Source organism: Myzus persicae, unplaced genomic scaffold (assembly GCF_001856785.1).
Source record: "Myzus persicae strain clone G006 unplaced genomic scaffold, MPER_G0061.0, whole genome shotgun sequence".
Taxonomy (NCBI): domain Eukaryota; kingdom Metazoa; phylum Arthropoda; class Insecta; order Hemiptera; family Aphididae; genus Myzus; species Myzus persicae.
Window position 1 is genome coordinate 606,408 of NW_019104189.1, and position 12,915 is coordinate 619,322.

The 12,915-nt window shown below is 31.1% G+C and overlaps 3 protein-coding genes across 3 annotated transcripts in view; 1 reads left to right on the plus strand and 2 right to left on the minus strand.

Annotated features, from left to right (window-relative positions):
* LOC111039764 (angiotensin-converting enzyme-like) overlaps positions 1-12,915 on the plus strand; it is a 38,225-nt gene that overhangs the window by 13,083 nt on the left and 12,227 nt on the right. The gene's annotated exons all lie outside the window — the stretch shown is intronic.
* LOC111039766 lies at positions 174-5,799 on the minus strand. Its single transcript, XM_022323388.1, has 2 exons — positions 5,589-5,799; positions 174-2,516 (listed from the first exon to the last, which is right to left on the minus strand). Exons 1-2 carry the CDS (start codon positions 5,592-5,594, stop codon positions 870-872), a joined length of 1,653 nt encoding a protein of 550 aa, XP_022179080.1. The 5' UTR covers positions 5,595-5,799; the 3' UTR covers positions 174-869.
* LOC111039765 (calphotin-like) lies at positions 6,042-10,120 on the minus strand. Its single transcript, XM_022323387.1, has 2 exons — positions 9,990-10,120; positions 6,042-8,325 (listed from the first exon to the last, which is right to left on the minus strand). The coding sequence occupies exons 1-2, from the start codon at positions 10,005-10,007 to the stop codon at positions 6,247-6,249; spliced, it is 2,097 nt and encodes a 698-aa protein (XP_022179079.1). The 5' UTR covers positions 10,008-10,120; the 3' UTR covers positions 6,042-6,246.

Consider the following 12,915-nt stretch of genomic DNA (forward strand, 5'->3'; position numbering starts at 1 on the left):
CAGGTGGTCGTTATACATTCGTGATATTCTGGTGATCGGGGGGGGAAACCGCATACGGACAACGGACGGTTTCGGTTTCTTCTTCTATAATTCGGTATGTCGTCGCCGTCGTTGTCGTTGTCGTTTTATTGTTAAAATAAGCGTGTACACGCGACACCGGACGGGAAACGAAAGCGGAATTCATTTTAGTTTTCAAAAATGTTATAACAACCGAAATAATCAGTAATTGGTCTGGCATTTTTCGCGATCTACTACAACACTAGGCTGGTGCTGCAAATAGGAAAACACGGATACGCGGGATTGCGTGTGCGGATTGCAAAATAAATAATGGAGCTCATTTTAAACGCCGGAACAGACCGACTGACATCCACATATTTGTCGCGTTGCGCCTATCTATACCGACTTTTCAATTTATGGTTTTCCTCTCCATATTTGTATCTGTACGATACTGCAGGATTTGAAACTGTCAAATGGCTTGCGCCGAGTCGTTTCACACACCGAAAAAAATGTATTTCTATAGAGCAAACCTTTAAAAAATTCAAGGTCGTGTTGATAATATTATGCACCATTAAACGCATCGATATTATAGCTTTTAAGTACGCTCACGTATAGGATATCTACAAACACGAATAAAATATTATAATCATTCCATTATTATGCTAAAGACTATTTTAATAGTAAAATGTATAGTTGATATGACAATAATGTGTACATATATTATTTTTATTGGTATGCATAGTATGTTACTATTATTATTACAGTGTTATACAAGTCTAAAATATGCTTGATTGCGTTGAGCGCTATGAGCTCGTTAAAATGGCAGCAAATGTCACTTACTATGGTATATAAATTGGTGAACTGCACACGCATCATCCATGTGAAGACCCGTAGTCTTCATTACCACCGTAGGCATCTGGGGTCCCTTGTTCTTGGCCACTGCCGAACGAGGTAAAACCGTTGTCATAATTGTTTACGAATGCAGTACCGTATCCGGTAGTATCCGACGAGCTCTCTTGATTTAGTAGCCCACCTTGCCTGTATGAGTCATGATGTTGTTGTTGTGGTTGTTGTTGTTGTTGTTGTTGATGATGATTGTTTTTTGTCTGTTCGTTACCGTAACCGTGCTGCGATTGTGTGTGCACCGGTATGTGAACAGGGACTTTAACTTCCACTGGGTATGGAACGGGCACTTTGACTGGTACTTTGACCGGAACTTTGACAGCATACGGTACTGGCCTGTCAACGTGCACGGGATACGGTTTCGGTACGTGAACCGGATATGGTCTGTCCACCGGTATTTTGACTGGATATGGTACTTTCCTCTCCACTGGATATGGTATCGGTTTATCTACCGGTATGTGTATGGGCACGGGACGATCTATAGGTATTTTCACGGGGTATGGGACTGGGTGGTCTACAGCTATTGGTACTTTTTTCTCGATGTATACCGGATAAGGTCTCGGTATGTGCACCGCCACAGGCTTCTCCACGTGCACTTTTACCGGAAACGGTACGTGTTTCTCTACAGTTACAGGGTATGGTTGTGGTACATGTACTCTGACTGGGTAGGGCACTTGTTTCTCGATGTGTACTGGATATGGTCTGTGGACAGGATACGGCACAGGTTTTTCGTAAGGCACTCGGACAGGGTAGAGAACTTTTTTTTCCACGTGAACTGGATACGGAACTGGTACCTCTTTTGTCACATACACTGTCCTGACGTGTCCTCCATATCCGTAGCCATGACCGCCGCCTCCAAATCCACCTCCTCCAAATCCACCACCCCCGTGTCCACCACCTCCTCCTCCTCCGTGTCCACCACCTCCTCCTCCTCCTCCATGTCCGCCTCCTCCTCCGTGTCCACCACCTCCAAAACCACCTCCACCGTAACCACCAATGTTGCTCCTAAAGCCGTCGTTGTTGGTTGATTCGTGTGCATCAATATTTTCTCCGCCACTTCCGTATCCTTGGAATGCTTGCTGTGTACCACCGAAGTTATGTTGTTCATTGCCGCCGCCGCCGTTACCTGGAGTGAAAAAGTGCCCTCTGCCGGAAATGTCAGGTTTTCCGTCGTTGTTAAAGAAACTAGCCATCCAACCATGGTGGTTGGCATTTCTTCCTCCTATTGAACTATGATGATCTTCTGATCCTGCATTGGATCCCTGTGCATTGCCTCCGTTATCGGGGACACCCCTTTCGAAAAAGAAGTGGCTGAAACCGTTATTACCACTATTGTGGTTTTCATTGTTAGCCGATAGCTGTTCACTATCCCCCTCGTTTCCATCTCGACCATTGTTGTTACCAAATGGGTACCCTGAATAGTCAGAACTTTCCGGCGACGAATGTGAATTAGTTCCTCGGCCATAACCAAGTACATTATTTAAACCACGTTTTTCTGGTGGTTTTGATTCTGTAGACTCTTCTGCATTATCGATCTGTTTACTATTAGATGACTTTTTTCCGTGTTCAGCTAACGCATATGTCAATAATAGCGTTAAGAATAACCATTTTTGTTTCTGTAAATACAATTTTTTTTTGATTATTTTTATATCTATATGAATATTATTTTTAAATATTAAGTTTTTAATAACAATTTCTATTGAAAGGTTCTATTTTATAATATATTATTAATAAATCATGTACATAATAATTGTATGTAACATCAGTAAGAACGAAACTTAAAATTAGAAGTGTTAAGCAAAAAACTATTCTTGATTCCTTAAAGTTGGTTGGCATTTCAGATGTTTGTGGAATGAATAAAATATACATTAAATATAAAACTCACTGATGAAAAAGGGAATCTACTCCCCGTATGGTCGATCTCCCCTCATGTTGACCATATTATAATAGCGGAACTATTTTTTGAACAATAATAATATAATGTATAATAAATATATAATAAAAAAATCATGAAATATTATATTATTTTTGATAACACTTTTTCTGTCCGCATAATATTTATGAAGTGCTAAGGATAATAGAATAATAGTCCATGATTATAGTTTTAGAATTATGGGGATATTATAACTAGAAATTTAAATTGTTAATATTGACTAACTAAATTCTTCAATTTGCAAATATTTTACAAGTATAATTTATTATAGATACCATGCTGAGCTACTCAGAAAGAAATAATTCAAATTTTGATTAACCTATATTTAATATATCAACATTTCAATAAAAATCATCTGTTTAAAAAAAGATAAAAAATTGGATTTAATTTGAAAATAGTGAGCTCCTACAGGAGCCCGTTGTCTAATAAAACTTTCTTTCAAAAAATATAATTATTTGAAAATATCTATAAATTTTAATTTGTAAATGATATATTAAAATGTAAAAGGAGGTTTAATTCTTTAACAATGCTTATTGAATTCTGTTTTTAACAATTTTTAAAAATACTAAAATACCATATTTTAAACACTTACATATAACTATTAGTTATTACTATAAAGTTACGATTACTATACATAAATAATATATCCCTCATGTCAGTGTAATGGTTATTTTTCAAATACTCAATTTTTTTATAATTGTATAGGATTATCACACTGCAGCACCGTCTTTTAACAATTTTATATCATAGATTGTTCAACTGATGATTTTTAAAAATTTGTATGCAAATAAATCAAAATTTGAACTAATCATTTCTGAGTTATTACATTTAATCTTAAAGTTTGGAATAATTTATGGTACTTTCAAATTGGAATCAGCTTATATTTTAAGAGCCAAAACTTATAAACTTTAAGTACTTTTTAAAGTTATCAGGGAAAAAAATTAGGAAACAATGTTAACTTTTATGCAAAACTATAAGGTTTCGAAAAAATCAGTTTGGAGTTTTACTGTTATTAAAAAACTAATAATCTTAAAGAATATAATTATTCGCAATTGTTTATCTTAACATTTTTCAAAACATAATTTTTAAATTTATCTTAACATTTTTCAAAACATAATTTTTAAATTTTTCATGATATAAATTTCAAAATATTTTGACTATTTTTGAGCTATTATAAAATTGTTTGTATTTATATTTATTTATTTTGATGATATGTTTTCTTAAAAAAAATATAAGATATTTTTATAGTCCCAATTTTTTAGCATTTTAAGGTACCTATTTGAAAAATGTATGACTTATGTATATTATTTTGTAGTTTAAGATTCAAGCAATTTTCAATTTTTACACTTAATGCTTGAATATTAATTAATAGATTCCTGTTTTTTTCCCCAATTAAAAACAATTAGCGCTAAGCTACATACATTTTTATGAGTGTTAAACATTTAAATTTTGATGCCATTGTCTAGTGTTTTTTTGTGAATAAAAAAATATAATAGCAAAAATTTGAAAAATTAAACTATTACTTAAATTACATTGTTCTATACTCAATAATAGTTTTAATAATTTTAAGCAATGTATAGATATTTAGATATTTAGATATTCCTTATAATTAGTTTTTCTTGGTCAGAAAACTTCATAACTTAAAACAATATTTCTGATGAGTTGTAGGTATTATAGAAATAAAAAAAAAGAAATACCTACATATTAAAAATTTGGTTGTTTCTAATTTGACATATTTTGACAAAATCAAGGACATTCAACAATTATTTTGTAAGTAAAAATGTATTTAATTTAAAATTTTAAAGCTAAGATTTGAAAATTCATTAAAATGTGCATTGCAGTAATTTAAAATTGTGAACAGATTTCTGATAAGTAGACAACTTTTTTTTATAGATATTTCATCTTAAAATGCTGACAAAATAGTATATTTAATCCAAAAATAACGATTTTAGTTTTTAGCTGTAATAATTCAAAAAATATCATTCATAAGGATTCGGAACTTTTTACTACTACTAATATTATTATTAAATATTTAAAATAAAGTCTTAAAATTATTGGAATACATTTCAAGCTATTTATTACATGCACACCGTTCTACGTTATGTTTGTAAAAATTAAGTACAGCTAGTACCTACTTAATAACTAATATTATACGTCATAATTGAAGTATATAACATTATTACTTTATATAGGCGTGTACCTATGAAATAATAATTTTCAACTATCATTATTTTTTTTTTTTTTTAATTATGCATTTTTGTTTTAGAAAAATAATAATTCAAAACTAGTGGAACGTACATTTTTATGAAAGGTCGATTTTTGCGTATTGTCTGTAAATTATAATTTATACGTAATAATAATATTTTTTTAATATTTAAGTATTATAAACTGTCTAAGATTTTACATTTTTTTTCAAAGTTTGGTAAATTCATAAATTCGGCTATTTAAAAATGTGTATATATATATATATATTGATACCGATTGACTTTTAATCGTTGATTCTATTTAATCTTAAAAGCCTTCAATTTAAACATGTTTAAATTAATGTAAAATGTTAGTTGTTAGTTGTAGTTCTAGTCAAATTATTTTTAAAATTATGTATATAGTGAACACTGTATTAACGATATTTACCATGAATAAATCATAATATACCATTATTGGTTGTATCAAGTTACTAGTTTTTTGAAAGCATATCCAAGTTTTGTAATTTTTTTTTTTTTATTAAAATAAATTACTAAACTATTAATGTACTTACTTCCATTGAGCAATAAAATATTTCCGTTGGTATTACAATAAATAATAGTGTAACTGGTAAAATATTTTACCACAGTGTTTTTTCAAGTTTGATGGTAAAAAAACATTATCAAAGAAACATTTAGAGTTACCGCGAACTGAAACTGCCTCAATGAGATCGACTTTTTACGAACGTCTAATTATGTTTAATGCACATTCAGACTGTTATATTTCATACTGTTTTTCTTAATATATCAAAAAATATTGTTTACAATTTCCCCTCCATATTACGGTAGTAACTATCTAGTCTGCACATTGATGTGCTACAGTTTTTTGGTGGTATTTTCTAGTGATCGGAAGTCTATTTTCCTCTCTCTATGTACTATTTCTTTATTACGCGCTCTATCCGTTTTCTTTTTACGTAGCTATCGTCAGTAATGACGTCAGAGAAATATGAAATAAAAACACAGGATACTTAATGCTCATCATTTTTATTTATTTATAATATTACAAATGAATGTATTCCTAACTTATAAAACGTGTGGTAAAATTATTCATAATCATAGAAAGTATTTAAAAATATATATATATTATATATATATTTGAAAATATTTCTATTATTCAGTAGCTTTTTAAAAATGTGAAAGTGCACATTTTAGTTATAATTGAAACATAGAAATCTATTTCTTTACAACATTTGAGTCTTCAGTTTTTGACTCTACCTTTTCTTGGACCTTGGTGGATGCACCTCCAATGGCAACTGCTTCTTGTCCGGCGGATCCGAAGTTGGTTGACTTGAATAAAGATGATGCATCAGCTGAGCCAGCGGAGAAAGAGCTGAACGGAGCAGGTGTTGATGATCCGAAGAAAGATTGTTGGCCGAAGCTGAATGGAGCTGATGTGCTGCTGAAACCGTCTTGGGCGAAGTTTGAGCCGAAGAGTCCAGCTGGGCTGGCAGTCGAGCTGTATGAGGTTATTGGGCTAGATGTAGAGCTGTAGAATGCACTTCCGGCAGCTGGAGTAGAGCTATAGAATGCACTTCCGGCAGCTGGAGTAGAGCTGTAGAATGAACTTCCAGAGGCTGGAGCAAATCCAGAAGCACTGCCTGAAGCAAAACCTGCGTATGCAGATGCACTGTCAAAAGATGGAGCCAAACCAGAGGCACCGTATGAGAATTTGGAACCGGTCACAGCCAATTGTTCGGGTGTTTTCAAGTTTTGGTTGTTAAGAATCACGGCGTTTGAGGGAGTGTTGTAGTAGAAGTTGGGCACACCATCGTTAGATTGTGCAGCAAAAGCTTTGTAACCAGATTGGCCGCCAAAAGCTTGACTGGCTTCGTATCCTAAACCAGCGTTAGACTGTTGGTAGTAGTGGACTGTAGCGAAACGTTGAGCTGGGGCTGCAACCGGGACTGGAACCTTGACTTCAACTGGTACTTGGACTGGGTATGGAACCCTCTTTTCTACTGGGTATGGTACTGGTCTGTCCACAGACACTGGTACTCTGACTTCCACTGGAACTGGTACTTTGACTGGGACATCGTACCTGACTGGGTATGGGACCTTCTTTTCGACTGCGTATGGTACCAATTTTTCAACTGGGTATGGCACAGCCTTCTCTACTGGGTATGGCACTGGTTTTTCGACGGGGTATGGGTATGGTACTGCCTTTTCCACTGGGTACGGTCTGTCAACATTTACTCGCACTGGGTATGGCACGGGCTTCTCAACTGCGTATGGCACAGGTTTCTCGAATGGAACATGTACTGGGTATGGTCTGTCGACTGGAACTTTCACTTCATAGGGCACGGGCTTTTCAACTGGGTACGGTACTCTCTTTTCGATTTCTACTGGGTACGGTTGTGGAACGTGGACTGGACGGTCTACGTTGACTTTAACGGCGTATGGCACATGTTTCTCGACTGTAACTGGGTATGGGTGTGGGATTCGGACCAACACGGGGTATGGCACTCTCTTTTCGACTTGGACGTAGTATGGCACTGGTACTTCCTTGGTGATTGTGACCTCGTGGTGAGGTGCGGGTGCGTTAGCTTGTACGGCTGCTACTTCGACGGCGTCGTGGCTGATCGATTCAGACTTGGTGATTGCACCTTGTGCGAAAGACGGGGCGTAGGCTCCAGAGTAGTAGGAACCATATGACGTAGCGAAAGCTGGTGATCTGTTCAAGACGACAGGTTCTGGTGTGGATGACACAACTGGTGAAGCTCCGCCCAATAAAACTGATGGGGTGGAAGAATACGCAAAGCTTGCATCAGATAGTGCGGCACCAGAGACAGCAGCGCCAGACAAGAAAGGTGCTGGGGTGGATGATCCAATTAGAGCAGCTGGGGTGGAAGAACCGAATGATCCATCGTAGAATGGAGCAGGTGTGGAAGATCCAATGAACGATGCTCCATCGAAAGATTGAGCTGCGGCTGCGTTGGCGTAGGCATTTGATGCAAAAGAGTTACCGAATGCGAACGGAGCTGGTGTAGAGCTGTAAGAAATGGATTTGAACGGTGCAGCGGTCGTTGAGAACGAGCTGTCAAATGCGAATGGAGCTGGGGTTGATGGGCCAAAGCTCTTGGCTCCGAATGAGAATGCAGATGGGTTAGCGAAAGGGAAATTTGCCTTTTCAGAAGCAGATGCGAATGCGCTTTTCACGGTAACTGAGTCTGTTTTCTCATTGCTAGTGAGTTTGTCAAGTTTGTCAGCGAATGCTGTGGACACAACTAGGAGTCCTAGGAAAGCTGCTTGAATCTGGAAAAATATTATTTTTTTTATAGTTTTGTTCCATTATTTTTTTTATAGTTTTGTTCCATTATTTTTTTTATAGTTTAAATCAAATGATTGATTTACGTTATTTAATACAATAGTTGAAAAACGTCTTAGAATTTTACACAAATTTGATTTAAACTTAAATCAGATCATAGTATATTGACAATAATTAGTTTATAATAAGTGTATTTTTAGTCATTCAATGTTACGATAGTTGCATAACAAATTTATTTTTACCCTGGGAGTTATATTACGGTAGAATATTTTAGAGAAGAATTTTAACAATTTTTTTCAGTTTTTTTAAATTTTATAATAAAACAATTTATTTTCAAATAATGATAAATAAGTATGAAATAATAATATTATAATTGTATTTAAAACTAATTATTTTTCAATTTTTTTGAGTATGGAACAAAAGTATGAAAACAGTATGTGTTTATTCAGTATGGAATATTAGGACCCAATTGTTTAAAAAAAACTTATACTCAATTGATAAATTTTAATTTTTCATTTAAACATATTATGATAATTATGAAAACTAAAAAAAAATCAAAATTTTGAAAGTTGAATTAATAACTACTCAATAAACTTAATGTGTAAATATTGCGTCATTTTAGAATTATTTATATAAATAAACAGTTATTTTTTATCAGGTAGCTTATTATAAATTAATTTAGTAATAGGGCATAATTTTTAGATAATTTCACTTCTTTTTAAATAATTTTACTTTGATTTTTACATTTATGATCTATTTATAATTTAAGCCAATTAAATATATAGTACATAAATTTAATATTATTTATCCTATATATCAAAATTAAATAATACAAATTTAGTGTATTTAATAACAAAAGCAATTATAATTAAATTAATGTGTTTAATGATATAAAAATATATTTAGAAAACGTATTTGATACAAAAATAAATTGGTAACATATACACATATAATTGTTTTATCGAAGGAACGATTAATAATATCTAATATCGTGTCACTTATGATGTATAAACATTTGTATTTAATAAAACAAGAAAAACAATATTTGTCTAAATACTTTTTCAAATATCACATGTCAATGTAGGTTATATTGATGAAACAAAAACGATTTTTTGTCATAATATATATATTATTTAACACTATTTAGATCTAAGAATGATAAATTCTTATTAAATAATTAAAATCATTCATTAAATTTTAACATTTAAGATACATTTAGTATCTTTTTATGTATGTTTATAATAAAGTAAATTATTATATAAAGTAGTATTTAAAATATTATGCTAACAAGCTCATATCATATAACCAACGATTTTTGTTTACATATAAATAATAAAAATATATTTTTATATTTTAAAATAAATACCCAAGCAAATAAACTTATTTTTTATAAATGTAATAATATTCAAATTTAAAACTTGGCTTTTGGTTGATGTCGAAGTTTGAGAATTAAGAATATTTGTTGAATTTGTATTCATGATTTTTTTTTCAATCATCGAAAATAATTTATATAAATATAATATAAAAATAGATAGTTGCATTTTGTTTTTTTAAGAAAAATAGTATTATTTAGTTAAAAAATATTTTTATTAGAATAGAAGTGTAGATACTAATAATAGAATTATAAAAATAATAGTATGTTCAATCTCACCAGAGCACGTGGAGCCATGCTTGTTGTTGGTTCTCTTCAATCCAGCGACTGATTGACTGGATACCTTGTTGAACACCAGCCTTTACTATATATATCTGCGCTTCTTCTTGGACTGTATCCAGCAAAAGTACTGTCGAAAACCAGTAATCCGGGATGGGAGAATTTTTTTCGAACTCTAACGCAGCAAGCTCCTCCCACTAATAAATTGTCGATCTTCGTTCAACTGCTGTTTTATCAGTGTTTTTTATTATGATTTTTTTTTATATATATAAATCTATTTTTTTTGCGTTTTTTCGCTCATCTCGTACAGTAAACCGGTTGTGTACGCTAAGTCAAGGGTGCACAGCTATGGACTCTGAAGGATCGGTGGCCTCGTCGACCTTCGAACACTACAACCATATCCCCTTTCACACACCGGGTACCTTGCAGCGTATTCTCGTCAAATCCACAATTTCAATCTTTTTGCATTTGCTCCCTCGTTATTGAAACAATATTGCAGAATACGTACTAACGTACCACAGGAACGTTATATGAAATAATTCACAACAGGTCGTCTCCTATACGTTTCTTGTACGTTCAATTATTACATTTTATCTATTATGACATTTTTCAAAATTGAGTGTGTACATATATTCTGTGAGTGTTATCATTTTCCGTCTAAAATATATGGGTACTACTATTGTACATATATACCTACTTTAAAATAATGTAGTGCGATTCTGAAATATTAAAAAAAATTATTATCTGATATCATAATATTCAGTAAATACTTAGGATTCATTTTGTTTTAATATATAAGCAATATAAATTTAAAAAAGAATTATAGTATTTCAAATACAAACACTCTAATAATTTAATAGATGAGAGGTTATAATGTATTTTTATATTTCTACTCATATTAAACTAATATTTGATGTACATATCGTTACTAAATTATTAGGTTAATCGCATCTAATAGTATTTATTATTGCATTCATTTAACCAACATATTTTTCTCAATAGCTTAGATTTGTGATTAAAACAATAGTTTTTCAATGGTATGGGTATAATGGTATTATTTAATAAGTGTGAAAATTGAAAAGCAATAGGTACTTAACATTTTCATAATTAAAATTATTTTATTGAATATTGACTTGATTTTACATAAAATAGTACGAGTATATTCATGATTTTCATTTTCATAATTCGATTGAATATTTATAAAATATATGGTTTAAACTTTAAACTATTTACAGTCAAAATGTTAATACATTTTAGAGCGAATTTGGTCAAGGCAAAAGTTCATATTACATATTTAGTTTAATAAGTTGTTATTTTATTCTGGACCTACGTTGATATGGTATGAATAAATATAAGAGTATAAGAAAATATTATAAAAACCGGTCGAATTGTGTAGGTGTACCAAATAAATAGTATACATTATAGTTTATGGTTTCATACGCCTTCGTGATTATGAAGTTTCAAGTATATTGCCAAATTCTAATAATCGAATAAACAGCATAACAATAATGCTTAGCATTAAACAAAAAATAATCATGTGTTGTTAGGTTAGTTTTTTATAATAACACAGTACACAAAATGAAGAATAGAGCCATAAAAATTACAATTTCACTTGTATATTTGAAGCTGATGGTTTTTTTTTTAAAAATAATGGTATAAAAGAAAACCAATTAAAATTTTAATTTGATGCCCGTATGAATTGTGTACACGTATATGATATTATGAGAAACATATGCATAAATATGACAAAAACATTTTAAAATATAATAAAATCTGAGGAGTAATAAATAATAATGCTTTGAAAATAGAGAAGCTGGTGAAATATTTTTTTCAAAAAAATACTTTATGCTGTTAAGTAATTAAAAGTAAAAAACAGTATATAATTATTACAGTTGCAGTTCAGATTTTCTTGATTTTATTTCTTAAGCAGTAAATTGGGAAAACGATTATCTCTATAATTGTCTTAAAACACGTGTATTCAATATTTACTTTTTATTAAATTGATCATATGCTAGTTCAAACACTCTACAATTATCGTGATTTTAAATTATATCAATAAAATGGTTTTTAAGATTTTTAGTTGAAAACATAGTATTATTAATAAAGTCCTAGAGATGTTATGTAAATGTATAATATGTATAATACTCATAATACATAATATTTTATATAAGAAACCCATATGCCTGTGATGGAGTGTGTGAATGCGCCCATTGTAATCACTTACACAAGTATATCTATTTAAATAGGTTCGAAAATAATTATATTGAAAGGTCGACTAATAGCTGTATATTTTTTAATATGTATATCAATTATCGATGTTTAAAAATATGCTTTTTAAAACATAATGTAAAAAACGATTATAAAGTGAAATGTTAGAACACTTAATGAATTATTTATAATAAATTAACTCTGTACTATTGCCGTTACATTTTCAATGAAAACTTTTCATTTCTTCTATCTCAATTATTTAACTTTTAAGAGCCTTCGTTATTTTTTTCTTTAAAAAAAATATGATCTTAACTTTTTAATATTGTTTGCTGAAAAATAGCTTGAGAGGGGCTATTAGGACCTATAGCCATAAGCGAATTTACACTAAAGGCCTATACAGTTTTGTACCTTATACTTACAAGGCCCCTTCATAGATTTTTAAAATATTTATAATTACATATTTGATCAAATGTAATCTGTCTTATAACTCTCGTGTAATATACAAACTATAATTATACGTTATAAAACATTTAACTAATGAACAAAAAAAAAAAAAATGAATACAATCTATAATACAATTATTACTTACATTATAATTTTTAAACATATAATTAGTTATATTTTTTGTTTTTATTACTTAATATTGAGCAGTTTATTTAATATGATTGACATGATCCATAATATTTGATATAAAGGAGTCAATATAATATAATAAATG